The sequence below is a fragment of the Scyliorhinus canicula genome, chromosome 22 (assembly GCF_902713615.1).
Source record: "Scyliorhinus canicula chromosome 22, sScyCan1.1, whole genome shotgun sequence".
NCBI classification, from domain to species: Eukaryota; Metazoa; Chordata; class Chondrichthyes; order Carcharhiniformes; family Scyliorhinidae; genus Scyliorhinus; species Scyliorhinus canicula.
The window spans coordinates 10,356,855-10,372,254 of record NC_052167.1 but is presented as its reverse complement, the minus strand read 5'-3'; the positions used below and the strand labels follow the sequence as shown (position 1 = coordinate 10,372,254).

General features: G+C 44.4%; 1 protein-coding gene across 2 annotated transcripts; it reads left to right on the top strand.

Moving 5' to 3' along the window:
- The first annotated feature begins 497 nt into the window (after nt 1-497).
- LOC119956104 (peptidyl-prolyl cis-trans isomerase-like) lies at nt 498-6,130 on the top strand. Of its 2 annotated transcripts, none has more exons than XM_038782965.1 (6): nt 498-737; nt 3,890-3,920; nt 4,033-4,121; nt 4,217-4,313; nt 5,805-5,880; nt 5,957-6,130. In XM_038782965.1, the coding sequence occupies exons 1-6, from the start codon at nt 561-563 to the stop codon at nt 6,087-6,089; spliced, it is 603 nt and encodes a 200-aa protein (XP_038638893.1). In that variant the 5' UTR covers nt 498-560; the 3' UTR covers nt 6,090-6,130. The 2 variants fall into 2 exon arrangements, with proteins under 2 accessions (XP_038638893.1, XP_038638894.1); XM_038782966.1 differs by lacking the exon at nt 498-737 and adding an exon at nt 2,520-2,629.
- Nucleotides 6,131-15,400: the final 9,270 nt, after the last annotated feature.

The following is a 15,400-nucleotide window of genomic DNA, read 5'->3' as shown; positions in this document are numbered from 1 at the left end:
TCCCCAATCTCGCCCACCCCCCATCCCCAATCTCGCCCACCCCCCATCCCCAATCTCGCCCACCTTGAATCTTCCCCATCCTGATTCCCCCCTTGCTCGACCTCCCCCATCCTGATTCCCCCCTTGCTCGACCTCCCCCATCCTGATTCCCCCCTTGCTCGACCTCCCCCATCCTGATTCCCCCCTTACTCGACCTCCCCCATCCCCAATCTCCCCCCATCCCCGATCTCCCCCATCCCCGATCTCCCCCCATCCCCGATCTCCCCCCATCCCCGATCTCCCCCCATCCCCGATCTCCCCCATTCCCGATCTCCCCCCATTCCCAATCCTGCCGCGCATTTATCGATGGCGGCACAACCTTCAGCGAGGCAGTGAGAACCAAATTAGCCAAGCTCTGTCCCTTTCGGTCCCTGCGGCGGCTTCCGCCCCGCTCTTTGATTGCCAAGATGCTATGCTTCTTCCCCTTCCGGTCCCGGAGAGGCGGCTTCCGCCCCTCACACTGATTGAAAGCTGCCTCCCGGACCGGGCGCGTGCGCAGCTGCCAGCTCCCCCTCGGTGCCATGTTGCCCGCTGTCCGATGTCTCCCGCATTGGTGCAAAGGCGCCAGTGCCTTGTGCAGGCAGCAGCTGGCGGCTGCCACGGGGCCGCGATGGTGTAGCTCGAAGGCCGGCCGCAATCCCCGGGTTTTCCTGGACGTTTCTGCGGGCGGCGAACCCCTGGGCCGGATCCTGATGGAGGTGAGTATGGCTCCTGGACTTTGCGCTCTCGGGGCAGCTACAAGGCTCATTCCTGTTTTGCACAAACGCGCTCCCCAAAGGGAGGGGTCAACTTTTATACAACTAATCCTTTAATTTGTTGAGGAAATCAGGTGGAAGCAAATCATGGCTCTGAATTTGTGGTCAGCGGTGGGGCAAAGTGAATTTCTGCTCTATTGCCCTGTAATGGTATTGCAATTGCTGGCAACAGTCATGCTTCACTGAACATTCACAGCATGGAGAGCACTGGGGCTCTCTCTCAACACCCCCCCCCCCCCCCCCCAACGTGTTAAAAATAAATCACTGTTACAATAATTTGTACGTTGAGCAAAGTCTATTTCAAATACCTCAGTGGGAAAGCAGAAGTTACATTTCTCACTCATTTCATGATTGTGGGCTCTGGTGGTGACAGTCTGCAAGTTGAGGATTGTCCCACTGAGCCTGCCCAGATGCCTTGGTTGTCAAATTTCAGAGAGGCAACGACCACAATTCTGATAACTTCCATTGCAATTTCTGGGCTGTTGTCATGAATGTCAGAAATAGTTATATGTTATATTTTGTTGCAGTAATATTTTTTTAAAGACCTGGTTTAAGATGCATACAGGCAGCATGCATGCTAAAACTGGGATTTTAAGGGTTCATAAAAGTGAGATAATTGATTTTAAATATTTACCTGTTTAAAGATTGATGTCTAATTGTTTTGATTTTGGGTGATGTTGTATTCTGGGACCAATCAACTAAATAGAAGACCATCAATTAGCTGAGTGATAAATTAAAAGGGACTGCACCTAAAAGGAGCACAGCCCAAAAAGAGCAAAGTGGAACGGAAACTTAACATCAAATCAAAATGTGAAAACTGGGGCGATTAAAACAACCCAACCCCTGTGGTGCGCACTGAGCATTGAAGTGGGGTGTAGATAATTTGTGGGATGGTACTTAGACCTCGATTAAATAGGTCAATGTAATAGAGGATTTTATTCTGACAAAACCGGGCTTCAATTGGCTCCTGAAAGGTTCTCTCCAAAGACAAGGAAACCTGATTGTTAACTTTATTTATGAGTGGCCTTTGAACTATATTGGCTTGCTTAGAGCAGCACGGTGGCACACTGCTGCATCACAACGTCAGGGACCAGGGTTCAATTCTAGCCTTGGGAGACTGTCTGCGGGTTTCCTCCCACAGTCCAAAGATTTGCAGGTTGGGTGGATTGGCCATGCTAAATTGCCCACAGATGTGCAGGTTAATTGGGGTGCGGGGATAGGGCGGGTTAAGTAGGTCTGGTAGGTTAAGTAGGTCTGGTAGGTTAAGTAGGTTAAGTCTGGTGCAGACTCAATGAGCCAAATGGCCTCCTACACTGCTGAAATTCTATGGAATATGTATAGTTGCAGGTGTAGGGAGTAAGTTAAAGTTTTTCCTTTTTATTTAAGAACTGTAAAGCTATTACTCTGTTGCTAATGTGATTAATTCTTTGTTTAAATTATAGCTTGTTTTAACATAAAAGATACCTATTGGTCAGTGTTATTGCTCTGGTGGCCAAGTATCCTTTCTTCGCAGTTTTACAAATTGCAAATTGTTAGGTTCTTGTCCAGCATCCTAACACTATGCCAAATCCAATGAAACCTATCTGGATCCACTTGACGGTGAATAAATTAATTTGGGGAAAACCACAGCAAGAATGGTGATCAATTGGTCGGATGGAAAATTTAGAGCAGAGGAAGAGTTCATTGTGTTTAAAATAAACAATCCAGTCTAATCCAACTTTCTAGCTCTTGCTCCATAACCCTGTTGATTGCAAGTGCACATCGGTCATCACTAAATACTACAGCTGCTGAAAACCTGAAATAGTAGATCTTAAGAGAAACATTTACCCTTTCAGGTGAGGGCGCTGATCTTTTCTTGCCACCATTCATCTAGTTTGTCTTCTCCCATCCTGTTGCATGATGCAGTTAAGTTATTGTCTAATAGGTGATCAATCTATTGTTCGTTAGTCAACAATATGCTGGAGAGCAGACTCCAGTGATGGAAAGCTTTAGGGCAACAAGGTTTGTGCAATTCAATTTGAGTTTACACTGCTTTTTGCCTTGTTTGAAGGCCAACAATTCTTTGAGATGAAGCTTGGGAAATGTTTGTACCCATTGCCCCACCCTACCCCCAAGTGTTTTGAAATGCCCCAAGTTAGTTATGCATTTTGATTCAAGATCGGGTTTTTTTTTTTGCTTAATTCTTCAATACTTGTCACAAAAGGCTGCTGCATGCAGACTCGTACTGTACGTATTTTGCACTTTGTAAGTTCGGTTTAGTAGTGTGCTTGTTACTGATCATGGGGACCAATAGAGAATAGGGCAAGTGTTTTTCCCGTGCAGAGTGATTTGAAAGCAGTGAATGTACTATGTTTACTGTGCACAGTAATTGCCAAAGGAATAATGATCTTTTCCTGCATGGCGACAAAAGGTCTGGAGACAGTGAAATGATAGAAGTGAGGGACTGTAGCACTCTTTTGACGAGTTAATTTGGATTGACTGGCCTTCCTCATTCATACAGTGACTAAAGCATGTGATTGAACTGGTGACAGTCTTCATACAGAATTGGGTAGTTGGAATGTAGCAGGGATTTCTTTAGGTGCCACATAAATGAGACACCGGTGATTGAATGGCACATTTTCAATGATGCATTAGACGAAGAGGTATGGTGGGTATCGTTAGTTTACAGGTGAATTTGACTCCAAGTTTACAAATGCGCCAGCGGGTAAAGACTCAAAGATAAGTGTGGGGGAGTGGGATTACAGAACTACTTATTCCTACTGAGCTGTGTGATGGGTTTCCATTGACCAGCTAGCACTCTTTCTAAAATGTGTTTCCCAGACTCACTATTTGCAAGAGACCCCAGGACTACGTTCAGATTTGCCAGGATTTCCACACTAAGAAAATGTAAAAATCTTGAGCAGGTACTAATCAGGTGTGATAACGTAATTATATCCTCTTTCTAGCGATTACAATTAGTCTGTATGAAACTTGTTCTTGTGTACTTGGAGGATTTTCAAAAATTTCTCCATGCAATGTGGGAAAAGTGACTGCAGCTGTTTTTTAAATATTATTATGCATGAATACTAATGTTGTGCATGGCTTTTGTCTTTCAGCTCAGGGCTGATGTGGTCCCAAAAACTGCAGGTAAATCCCAGAAATTAACTATGCTGATGTGAGGAAATTCTCCATTGTTTAGAGGTGAGGAAATTCTCCGTTGTTTAAAGGTGAGCTCTTAATCTGAATGACTTTATTTCAGAAAATTTCCGTGCCTTGTGCACTGGTGAGAAAGGATTTGGTTACAAGGGCTCGATATTCCACAGAATCATTCCTGAATTCATGTGCCAGGTAAATGAGCAATGTTATTTTGTATCTAGTTGGGAATATCTCTTCACCTGTTTGAGTAAATGACTACATTACCTGTTCAACTTTCAATTGTTCAGGGTGGTGACTTCACCAGGCACGACGGCACTGGTGGGAAGTCCATCTACGGTGAAAAGTTTCAGGATGAGAATTTCAAGCTGGAGCACACAGGGGCAGGTAGGTGTTTTCATGGTTGGGGTGGGAAAGAAGTAGCTTGAAGTTGAGTTTATTGGGGAATGTGGTCAGATGCATGAAGTGGTCGATTTTAAAAACAGGGAAAATTGCTTCAAATGGCTGTGATGTTCAGTGTGGGAGGGCTGCTCTGCATGACCAATTGCGTGATTTGGCTTGTTGAAGAGTATCTGAGGAGGTGCAGTTTGGAGCTGTCACATAAGATTATATGTTCATAAGATCGAGTCTGGCCCGCCATTCGATCATGAGTCATCTCATCATGTCCTTAACTCCACCGTCCTGCCCGTTGTTCATAACCCTTCAACCCATTACCAATTAAAAATCTGTCTTAAGTCCTCAAATTTACTCTCTCCCAGCACAAACCACAGATTCACAACCCTTTGGGAGAAGTAGTTTCTCCTCAACTCCATATTAAATTTACTGCCACTTAAGATTATGACCACTCGTTCTAAAATGTCCCACTGAGGAAGCATCCGCTCATTGTCTATCCATACCGTTAATCATCTTATATACCTCAATTTGATCTCTCCTTATTCTTCCAGTATACTGCACCTTATCCATAGAATACCGACAGTATAGGAGGCAGCAATTCAGCCCATTGATTCTGCACTGACTCTCCCCCAAGTGCCTTTATGAACAGTTTTATGAATTAAATTATTTTCAGTTTTGAGCTGTATTTGCTACAATTTAATGAATGATGGAAACTACTCATGTCCACGAGGCCACAGATCTATTATAGGATTTTTGCACTGGAATTTTGTATTTAGGAAGCCACTTCAGTGCCAACCCTGCATAGGAAATCTGGGTCCCACCAACAATGACACTGAGCTGTGAATCTCCTTAGCCAGATTGAGGTATGCACCAGGTCTGCACTGGGCAAAGCAAGTGAGTTCAAGACCAAAGTGGCTATTATGTATCTTTCTATCAAAACTGAGCCTATAATCTGTCAGTCAAGCAGAGGAATATAGGAGGAGGCATGTGAACACGTTTAATGTTTGTGTATTGAGTTCAAAAGCTACATTTCTATCCATTTTTAAATCTGCTTGCAAACCTGACCTTGCTGACCTTCAGTCATCTTTCCTTATTAATTCCTCTTAACAGGGTTGGACACAATGCAGGAGTTCTTTTCTCTCCCAAGTCCTTGATGTGCATTTTAACATTTTGCTATGTTTTGGGACTGGGGCCAATTTAGCTCACTTAGCTGAACAGCTGGTTTGTGATACAGAACAAGGCCAGCAGCGCGGGTTCATTTCCCATGCCAGCTGAGGTTATTCGTGAGGCCCTGCCTTTTCAACCTTGCCCCTCACCTGAGGTGTTGTGATTAAAGCACTGCCAGTCAGCTCTCTCCCTCAAAGGGGAAAGCAGCCTATGGTCATCTGGGACTATGATAACTTTGGGACAATACATAATGCAAGTTATGCAGGCGAGGAAGCTGAATACGTTTTGGAAATAATTTTTGTCATCTTGCTCTTGCAGGTATCTTGTCCATGGCCAATTCTGGACCAAATACAAATGGCTCCCAGTTCTTTATCTGCACTGCACAAACTCCATGGTAATTGTATGGTGACTTACTACTTAATTATTTATGAAAAATGTTATGGATACTAATATTTTGTTCAATCTTGCAGGTTAAATGGAAAGCATGTTGTATTTGGTAAGGTCGTAGAAGGCTACGACGTGGTGAAGAAGATGGATAAATTGGGCAGCGGTGAAGGCAAACCTAGTAGTACTGTTAGCATCATTAATTGTGGGCAGATGTGAATATAATTCTGATTAAATATAACTTCATTGATTCCAATTCCAAATTTGCTTTGTATTATTGCTTTACCACCTATCCTCACAATTCCATTCAACTGAAGTGCTGAAACTGGTAGATAGCATTCTCTCTCCAGGTTCTTGAAATTAATTTTCAGTCTGGGTGTCACCAGCAATGCCTCACCTTTTCCTTTTGCAGTTGTTGTGGTCACGGTGCTTGCATGTTACTTGAACAGGGCATTCGGAATTTTCACCCTGCAGCAATGAAGGGACTGCAACATATTATAAGTCAGGATGGTATGGAACCCAAGTTTACCAATGGCGCCCAAAGCTAAGCAGCATAGGAAAGTGTGCAGTATGGGGGTCGTTTTAGCTCAATGTCTATTTAGCTGGTTTAGCCAACAGCGCACGTTCAAAATCCGTACCAACTGAAGTTATTCATGAAAGCCGCACCTTTTCAACCTTGCGCCTCACCGAGGTGTGGAGATCCTCTGGTTAAACCACCACCAGTCAGCTCTCCCAGCCTGTGGTCAAATGGGACGGTGGCAACTTGACTTTACTGGGGAATATATTCCCATTAAAAATGCATCGTTCCTTGTGGTTTTAGTATTGGCAACACAATAAGATTTACCTTTCAGGTGGCCAGTAGTAGACCGGGGGAGGTGATGGTCTCAACGAAAGGTCACATATGACTTTTAGGTTTATAAAATTAGAGTACCCATTTCTTTTTTTCCAATTAAGGGGCAATTTTGTGTGGTCCATTCGCCTACCCTTTTTAGGTTGTGGGGGTGAAACCCACACAGACAAGGAGAATGTGCAAACTCAACATGGACAGTGACCTGGGGCCAGGATCGAATTCAAGGCCTTGGTGCCGTGGGGCAGCAGTGCTAACCATCGCGGCACTGTGCTGTCCTTACATGTATGACTTTTCGTGATCTTGGCTTTATTGATTAATCCTACATGGACAGTACCTCGCCATTAGGGGCTGGCTTAGCACACTGGGCTAAATCGCTGGCTTTTAAAGTAGACCCAGGCAGGCCAGCAGCACGGTTCAATTCCCATGCCAGCCTCCCCTCGCGACTAGGGGCTTTTCACAGTAACGTCATTGAAGCCTACTCGTGACAAGCGATTTTCATTTCATTTTCATTGCGTGCACAATGCATTCTGTTCAGTAGCAAGACTGACAACGCCCGATCTGCATTTTCTTTCCTGAATGGTAGATTACTTTGGGAGAGGAAAACTGATGCCAGAGCTCCAGCACCTTGGACCCATTAACTGACCTTCATAGGTAAAATTTTGACAGTGAAATTATTCAATTGGAGCCTGGTAGCTGTTCCTGGTGTGTATGCATGCACTTTCCACTTTCTAGTTGCTGGATTGCAAGCAAGAACCTAAAACCTGTAGGAATTGTTCATTTCCCTTCTGTTTGACCAGCAATACCAATATATGTTGTGATGCAACCCCATAGCATGGCTAGAATAATGTAATTTCTTCTGTATTGCATCCTGGAGATGTATTTTACATGTGGAGAAAATCAACAACTGTGAATGATAATGAGAACTTAGCTAATAAATGTACTGTGCTGTGTGCATCCACGAGTGTGAAACAAAGATCATACCTCACTTTGTGGGATTAGCACTGATGAAAAGATTACCACCAGGTGGCAGAAAAGTACAGACCATCAGTTGCACTAGCAACTGAGATCTTGGAATCATTCTGGAATTCCTATTTGGAAGTAAAGTAAAATAGCTTAATTGGACCCACTCCCCAAACCGCTGAACACAACATTTTCAATAAGTTAGGCCTCCCAAGATTGTCTTGTCTCCCAAACGCATATAACGTAGAATCCTATTAAGGGGCTTCATAGGATAGGGTAGATGTTGGGAGTATGTTAACCCCACCCCCCCACTTGCTGGATAATCTAGAACACTGGGTCGCAATCTCAATAAGGGAACAACCATTTAGGACTGAGATGAGAAATCAGACAATCTTTGGAATTTGTGTTCCAGAGAACTGTAAAATACTCAGCGGGAAGAGTGGCACATCCATCAGTTTGACAATGCAGTTCGTTAACCTAGGGAATTGGATATAATATTCGCATGGCCTCTTCTCTGAATGGATGTTGGGGCAGGTGGGTTTCCATGTCCCTGGCCTGTTGTGCCCAGCTGGAAGTTGAGTCTGCAGAACTCTGGCACACAGGATAAGAATGCTTATGTTTACTGCTGAAGAACTTTGCAGATTTGTTATTAAATTCAGATCAGCTGCTAATTTATTGTGTAGTATGCTTTATTATTTTTTAAAATACTAATTGGATTACACTTGGTTTTAACTCTGGAATGTGGACCGGAGCCCGACCACAAGTCCGTGATATGCACATGGGACTGCATGTTGACAACGTAAGTTACCCTATTGCCTGCCTGAATATCAGAGTTAAGGTGACCTGATTACGAGGATCATGAGACCTAATTAATCTTGTGTGCATGTAATAGATCCCATTGCACTATTTTGAAGAGCAGACGGGTTATCCCAGGTTTCCTAGCTTGTGTTTATCTCTCAAACAGCACAAAATAGATGATCTGCATTTTCTCCATTTGCACTCCCAAAAACAGAATCTAACCATCTGCCCATGACATTCACTGGCATGAATCTCCCACTATCAACATCCTTGGGGCAGCACAGTGGTTAGCACTGTGGCATCACGGCACCAGGGTCCATGTTCAGTTACCTGCTTGGGTCACTGCCTGTGCGGAGTCTGAATGTTCTCCCTGTAGCTGCGTGGGCTTGCTCCGGTTTCCTCCCACAAGTCCCGAAAGACATGCTATTAGGGAATTTGGACAATCTGAATTCTCCCTCTGTGTACCCGAACTGGTACCGGAATGGGGCAACAGGGGGCTTTTCACAGTAATTTCATTGCAGTGTTATTGTAAGCCTACTTGTAAAAACAAACTGGACCAGCTATATTAATACTGTGGTTGCAAAGACAAGTCAGAAGCTAGGAATTCTGTGGTAAGTCACCTGAATCCACAAAGCCTGTCCACCAACTACAAGTGAAATGGAATACTCTCCATTTGCTTGGATGAGTGCAGCTCCAACAACACACAAGAATCTCAGCACCATCCAGAACAAAGTAGTCTGCTTCATTGGCACCTTGTTCATCGTAAACATTCATTCCCTCCACCACTGACACAGTGGCCAGATACATTGCAGCAATTCGCCATGGCTCTTTTGACAGCACCTTCCAAACCTGCAACATCTACCACCTAGAAGGAGAAGGGAAGCAGATGGACAGGAACATCACTACCTGCAAGATCCCTTTCATGTTTCTGCCGGGCGCTCCGGTTTCCTCCCACAAGTCCCAAAAGATGTGCTCGTTGGTGAATTGGACATTCTCGATTCTCCCCCCAGCGTGCCCGAACAGGCACCAGAGTGTGTCGACTAGAGGTTTTTCACAGTAACTTCATTGTCGTGTTAATGTAAACCTACTTGTGACAATAATAAAGTTAATTATTATGTACCACACCATCCTGACTTGAAACTATATCGCTGTTCCTTCATTGTTGCTCAGTCAGAATCCTAGAACCCCCTCCCAAGCACCCCTGTAGATGGACCCGCAATTAGAGAGGGGCAATTAACACTCTCTAGACACTGATGCCCACGTTCCATGAACATATTTTAAAAAATACAGTAGATACTAAAGTACTTTGAAAGCACCTGTGGATGTGAAAATGTAAAATAACACGTTGGCAGGGGATGGGAACCAGAGCTATGGATCAGAGGCTAGGGTAGCTATTGAACAGGCAGAAATAGTATGCAGCGAGTCTGCAAGAAAGGATAGACCGTTGATCGGGCAAAGTTGCACTCCGTGGAATGGGTTAAAGTGTGTTTCAATGCAAGGAGTGTCAGGAATAAGGGAGATGAACTTAGAGCATGGATCAGTACTTGGAATTACGATATTGTGGCCATGACGGAGACATGGATTTCACAGGGGCAGGAATGGTTGTTAGATATTCCGGGCTTTAGATGTTTTAAAAAGAAGAGGGAGGCAAAAGAGGAGGGGGAGTGGCACTGTTGATTAGGGAGTGCATCACAGCTGCAGAAAAGGAGGTAGTCGAGGAGGGTTTGTCTACTGATTCAGTATGGGTGGAAGTCAGAAACAAGCAGGCACTTTATTTGGAGTTTTCTATAGACCCCCCATCCCATCCCATAGCAGCAGAGGGATGGAGGAACAGATTGGGCGCCAGACCGTGGAAACTTGCAGAAGTAACAGTCAATATTAGGGAAGTTAGGGCAGCACGGTGGCCTAGTGGTTAGCACAGCTGCCTCACGGCACTGAGGTCCCAGGTTCGATCCCGGCTCGGGTCACTGTCCGTGTGGAGTTTGCACATTCTCCCCGTGTCTGCGTGGGTTTCGCCCCCACAATCCAAAAATGTGCAGAGTAGGTGGGTGACTAACTTCCCTAATATTTTTTTTAAATTTAGATTATCCAATTATTTTTTCCAATTAAGGGGGCAATTTAGTGTGGCCTATCCACCTACTCTGCACATTTTTGGATTGTGGGGGCGAAACCCATGCAGACACGGGGATAATGTGCAAACTCCACACGGACAGTGACCCGAGCCGGGATCGAACCTGGGACCTCAGTGCCGTGAGGCAGCTGTGCTAACCACTAGGCCACCGTGCTGCCCTAACTTCCCTAATATTGACTGGAACCTCCTTAGTGCAAATGGTTTGGATGGAGCAGATTTTGTCAGGTGTGTGGAAGGATTCCTGACTCAATATGTAGATCGGCTGACTAGGGGGGGAGCTCAAATTGCATTTGGTGCTTGGCAACGAACCAGACCAGGTGTCAGATATCTTGGTGGGAGAGCATTTTGGTGACAGTGACCACAACACCTTGACCTTTACCATAGTCACGGAGCGGGATAGGAACAGACAGTATGGGAAGGTATTTAATTGGGGGAGGGGAAATTATACTGCTATTAGACAGGAGCTGAGGAGCATAAAGTGGGAAGTTTTTCTCGGGGGAAATGCACAACAGTAATGGGGTTGTTTAAGGAGCACTTGCTGTGAGTGCGAGATAGTTTTGTCCCACTGAGACGAGGAAGGAATGGTAAAGTGAAGGAGCCTTGGATGACAAGAAAAGTGGAGCTTCTAGTCAAGAGGAAGAAGGAAGCTTACGTAAAGTTGAGGAAGCAAGGATCTGGCATGGCTATAGAGGGTTAAAAGGTAGCCAGGAAGGAACTCGAAAATGGACTTAGGAGAGCTAGAAGGGGACATGAAAAAGCCCTGGCGGGAAGGATTAGGGAAAACCCCAAGGTGTTCTACACTTATGTGAGAAATAAGAGGATGATCAGAGTGAGAGTAGGGCCGATCAGGCATAGTGGAGGGAACTTGTGTCTAGAGTCTGAGGAGATGGGGAGGCTCTAAATGAATATTTTGCTTCAGTATTCACCAGAGAGAGGGACCTTGTTGCTCATGAGAACAGCATGAACCAGGTTAATAGACTCAAACAGGTTGATATTAAGAAGGAGGATGTGCTGGAAATTTTGAAAAGCATCAGAATAGATAAGTCCCCTGGGCCTGACGGGAAGCGAGGGAGATTTCTTCACTGTTGGCGATAACCTTTGTGTCTCACTCTCCACTGGAGTAGTACCGGCTGTTTGGAGGGAAGCAAATGTTGTTCCCCTGTTCAAGAAAGAGAATAGGGAAATCCCTGGGAATTACAGACCAGTCAGTCTTACATTTGTGGTTAGCAAAATATTGGAAAGAATTCTGAGAGATAGGATTTATGATTATTTAGAAAAACATAGCTTGATTAAAGATAGTCAGCATGACTTTGTGAGGAGCAGGCCATGCCTCACAAGCCTCATTGAATTCTTTGAAGATATGATGAGACACATTGAAGGTCGGGCAGTGGATGTGGTGTATATGGATTTCAGTAAGGCGTTTGATAAGGTTCTCCCATGGTAGGCTCATTCAGAAAGATGGGGGCATGGGATTCAGGGAAATTAGGCTGGATACAGAATTGGCTGGCCGAAAGAAGACAGCGAGTGGTAGTGGATGGAAAGTATTCCGCCTGGGGGTCGGTGACCAGTGGTGTCCTGATCTGTTCTGGGACCTCTGCTTTTTGTGGTTTTTATAAATTACTTGGCTGAGGAAGTGGAAGGGTTAGTAATTTGCCGATGACACAAGGGTTGGTGGAGTTTTAGATAGTGTTGAGGGCTGTTGCAGGTTACAACAGGACATTGACAGGATGCAGAGCTGAGCTGAGAAGTGGCAGGTGGAGTTCAACCTAGATAAATGTGAAGTGATTTATTTTGGAAGGTTGAATTTGAATGCTGAATACAGGATTAAAGGCAGGATTCTTGGAAGTGTAGAGGAACAGAGGGATCTTGGGATCCATGTACATAGATCCTTCAAAGTTGCCACCCAGGTTGATAGGGTTGTTAAGGCTTATGGTGTGTTGGCTTTCATTTATGTATTAATATAAATTTAGAGTACCCAATTCATTTTTTCCAATTAAGCGGCAATTTAGCATAGCCAATCCACCTAGCCTGCACATCTTTAGGTTGTGCGGGCAAAATCCACGCAAACGCGGGGAGAATTTGCAAACTTCACACGGACAGTGATCCAGAGCCGGGACCTTGACGCCGTGAGGGAGCAGGGATAACCCACTGCACCATCGTGCTGCCCTTGTTGACTTTCATTAACAGGGGGTTTGAGTTTAAGAGCCGCGAGGTTTTGCTGCAACTGTATAAAACCCTGGTTAGACCACACTTGGAATATTGCATCCAGTTCTCTTCGCCTCATTATAGTAAGGATGTGGATGCTTTGGAGAGAGTGCAGAGATTTACCAGGATGCTGCCTGGACTGGAGGGCATGTCGTATGAAGAAAGGTTGAGAGAGCTAGGGCTTTTCTCACTGGAGCGAAGAAGGAAGAGAGGTGACTTGATAGAGGTGTACAAGGTGATGAGAGGCATGGATAAGAGTGGATACCCAAGGACCTTTCCCTAGGGCAGAAATGGCTGTCACGAGTGGCATAATTTTAAGGTGATTGGAGGAAGGTGTAAAGAGGTAAGTTCTTTACACAGAGAGTGGTGGGTGCATGGAATGCACTGCCAGTAGAGGTGGTGGAGTCAGAGTCATTAGGGACATTTAAGCGACTCTTGGACAAGCACATGGACAGTGGTAAATTGAAGGGGTGTAGGTTAGGTTGATCTTAGATTAGGATAAATGGTCTGCACAACTTTGTGGGCTAAAGGGCCTGTGCTGTGCTGTACTGTTCTATGTAACCCAGCTGTAGCCAGTAGAAAAGCAAACTGACATTTGTAATGGGTAACGTTTCAAATTTTCACATAAAACAAGCATATTAGAGAGGCACACGTTATACATGATTCCCAATTCCAACTATAAATTTCAATGATCAGAAAATCATGCACAGCCTGAATATCAAGAATAATTTCCCAGAAATACATTTCTTGTATAGCAGATGATAATTGCTCTCCCTTTAAGTTAATTGTGCTTTTTACACTAGAATTGGGACTGTCACTGTAGGTACTTTGGCAGGGGTGTTCGAAGGCTGGCGATACAGGTAGCATCTGGAGATTTCCCAATGAGTCAGTAGATATTACAGCCTCTTCCACGTTTTGAGTTCACTTTAACTTGAGTCCCCCTTTAGGGCAGCACGGTGGTGCAGTGGATAGCGCTGAGGACCCGGTTCGATCCCGGCCCCGGGTCACTGTCCGTGTGGAGTTTTCACATTCTCCCCGTGTCTGCGTGGGTTTTGCCCCCACAACACAGATGTGCAGGTTAATTGGGTAGTCTAAATTTCTTTTAAAAATACTTGAATCCTACTTCAATTTAGAAGCATACTATTGGAAATGGTGATGAGCAATCGGATGAAATTGCTATCATCAAATGTATTGATGCATTTATTAATAACCTTTGTTTAGATAGCAGGTAAAATGCCCCAAAGGTGTTTCACAAGAGCTTTGGCACCAAGACACATGAGATATAGGAGCCAGTCACCAAAAGCTTGGTTAATGGAGCGGATCTTTAGGAGAACCTTAATGAAGTAGAATTGGAGGAGTTTAGGGAAGGTATGCCAGTGCTTAGGGTCAAGGCACAGCCAACAACAGTGGTGCGATTAAAATCGGTGATTGCATGAAGCCAGAAATGGGGTAGCGCAGACATCTCTGAGGGATAGAGAGGGTTATAGAGAGAGGGAGGCATGAGAACATGAAGAGATTTGAAAAGAAGAATGAGATTTCACAAATGACCTTTACCACGAGAGTGGAAGGATCGAAAATGTTAAGAGAATCTTGGTCAGAGACATTGCTACTTTCAATGTCTTAAATAGTTGCTGTTTAACTCTACATTTTTGGGCACTCAACATGGTTAGAGAGGATAAAGAGTTTCCAAGGCCGGTAGGAAAGCTTAAAAAAAACACACTATCTGCTAAACCAATACGTAAAAGCTGCAAGTGCATTAGATATTCAAGTTCCCTGCACACCTGAAACAAAGCGTAAAGAAACTACTGGTCAGCAATAGGACTACGACAGTGTGATACTAATTCTCCAATTAATGGTTCACCAAGACAAATCTGCTGATTTGGTTGGTTGTATTCTTTGTTGCGCTGGTAGCTATCAAACATACATATGAAGGCAGGTGGACTCTGTGATAGCTATGTACCTGCATCAGAAATGTAAAGGGTTTTGTTTAGCTTTCATTTCTGCTTTGTATTGAGGATGATTGCAGGGCAGGCCTATTATTTGTGACAATATTTCTCCCTTTTGCACAGGCTTGCTGCCTAAAGTTGCGCGGGAGGGAAGTATAAACAAACCACCTGTTGAATTTTCTTTAAATGGCACGGAATTGACCATAAAACGGCCCAATGTAATCACTGCAGAAATGATTTATTGGGCCTAACACTGCACTCAAATAGCATTCGTTTCAGCAGAAGGTTAGATTGAATTTCAACCACCCCTCCCTGCTGAATTCCAGATAGAGACAATGCTCTACCCAAAGGACTTCCAGCTACAACCATGTGATATTTCATAAGACATTCTTATCTATTATTTAGGAAATTTTTGGCCAGGCACATGTCCATTGTCCCTTTGCTTATATATCTTGTGGGACATGTAGACTTGCTGGAATTCATTTTGTCTGTAGGTGCTGCTATTTAAAAGGAATGAAAGAATTCAGCATGAATTCAGAGTCCAGTGCAAAATGGGATTTTAAGCAGGTTAGTCACCAGCTGTACTCCTAGGCACAGTTGGAAGCCCCTAAGTTTTGGGATATGTGGCAATGCTTCCTGA

What these genes read in the sequence shown, in the direction of transcription:
- LOC119956104 (XM_038782965.1), top strand. Translation starts at nt 561, where the DNA reads ATGTTGCCCGCTGTCCGATGTCTCCCGCATTGGTGCAAAGGCGCCAGT. An exon ending in TTCCTGAATTCATGTGCCAG is followed by an intron (nt 4,122 to 4,216) that starts GTAAATGAGCAA and finishes TCAATTGTTCAG; the next exon opens with GGTGGTGACTTCACCAGGCA. An exon ending in TGCACTGCACAAACTCCATG is followed by an intron (nt 5,881 to 5,956) that starts GTAATTGTATGG and finishes TCAATCTTGCAG; the next exon opens with GTTAAATGGAAAGCATGTTG.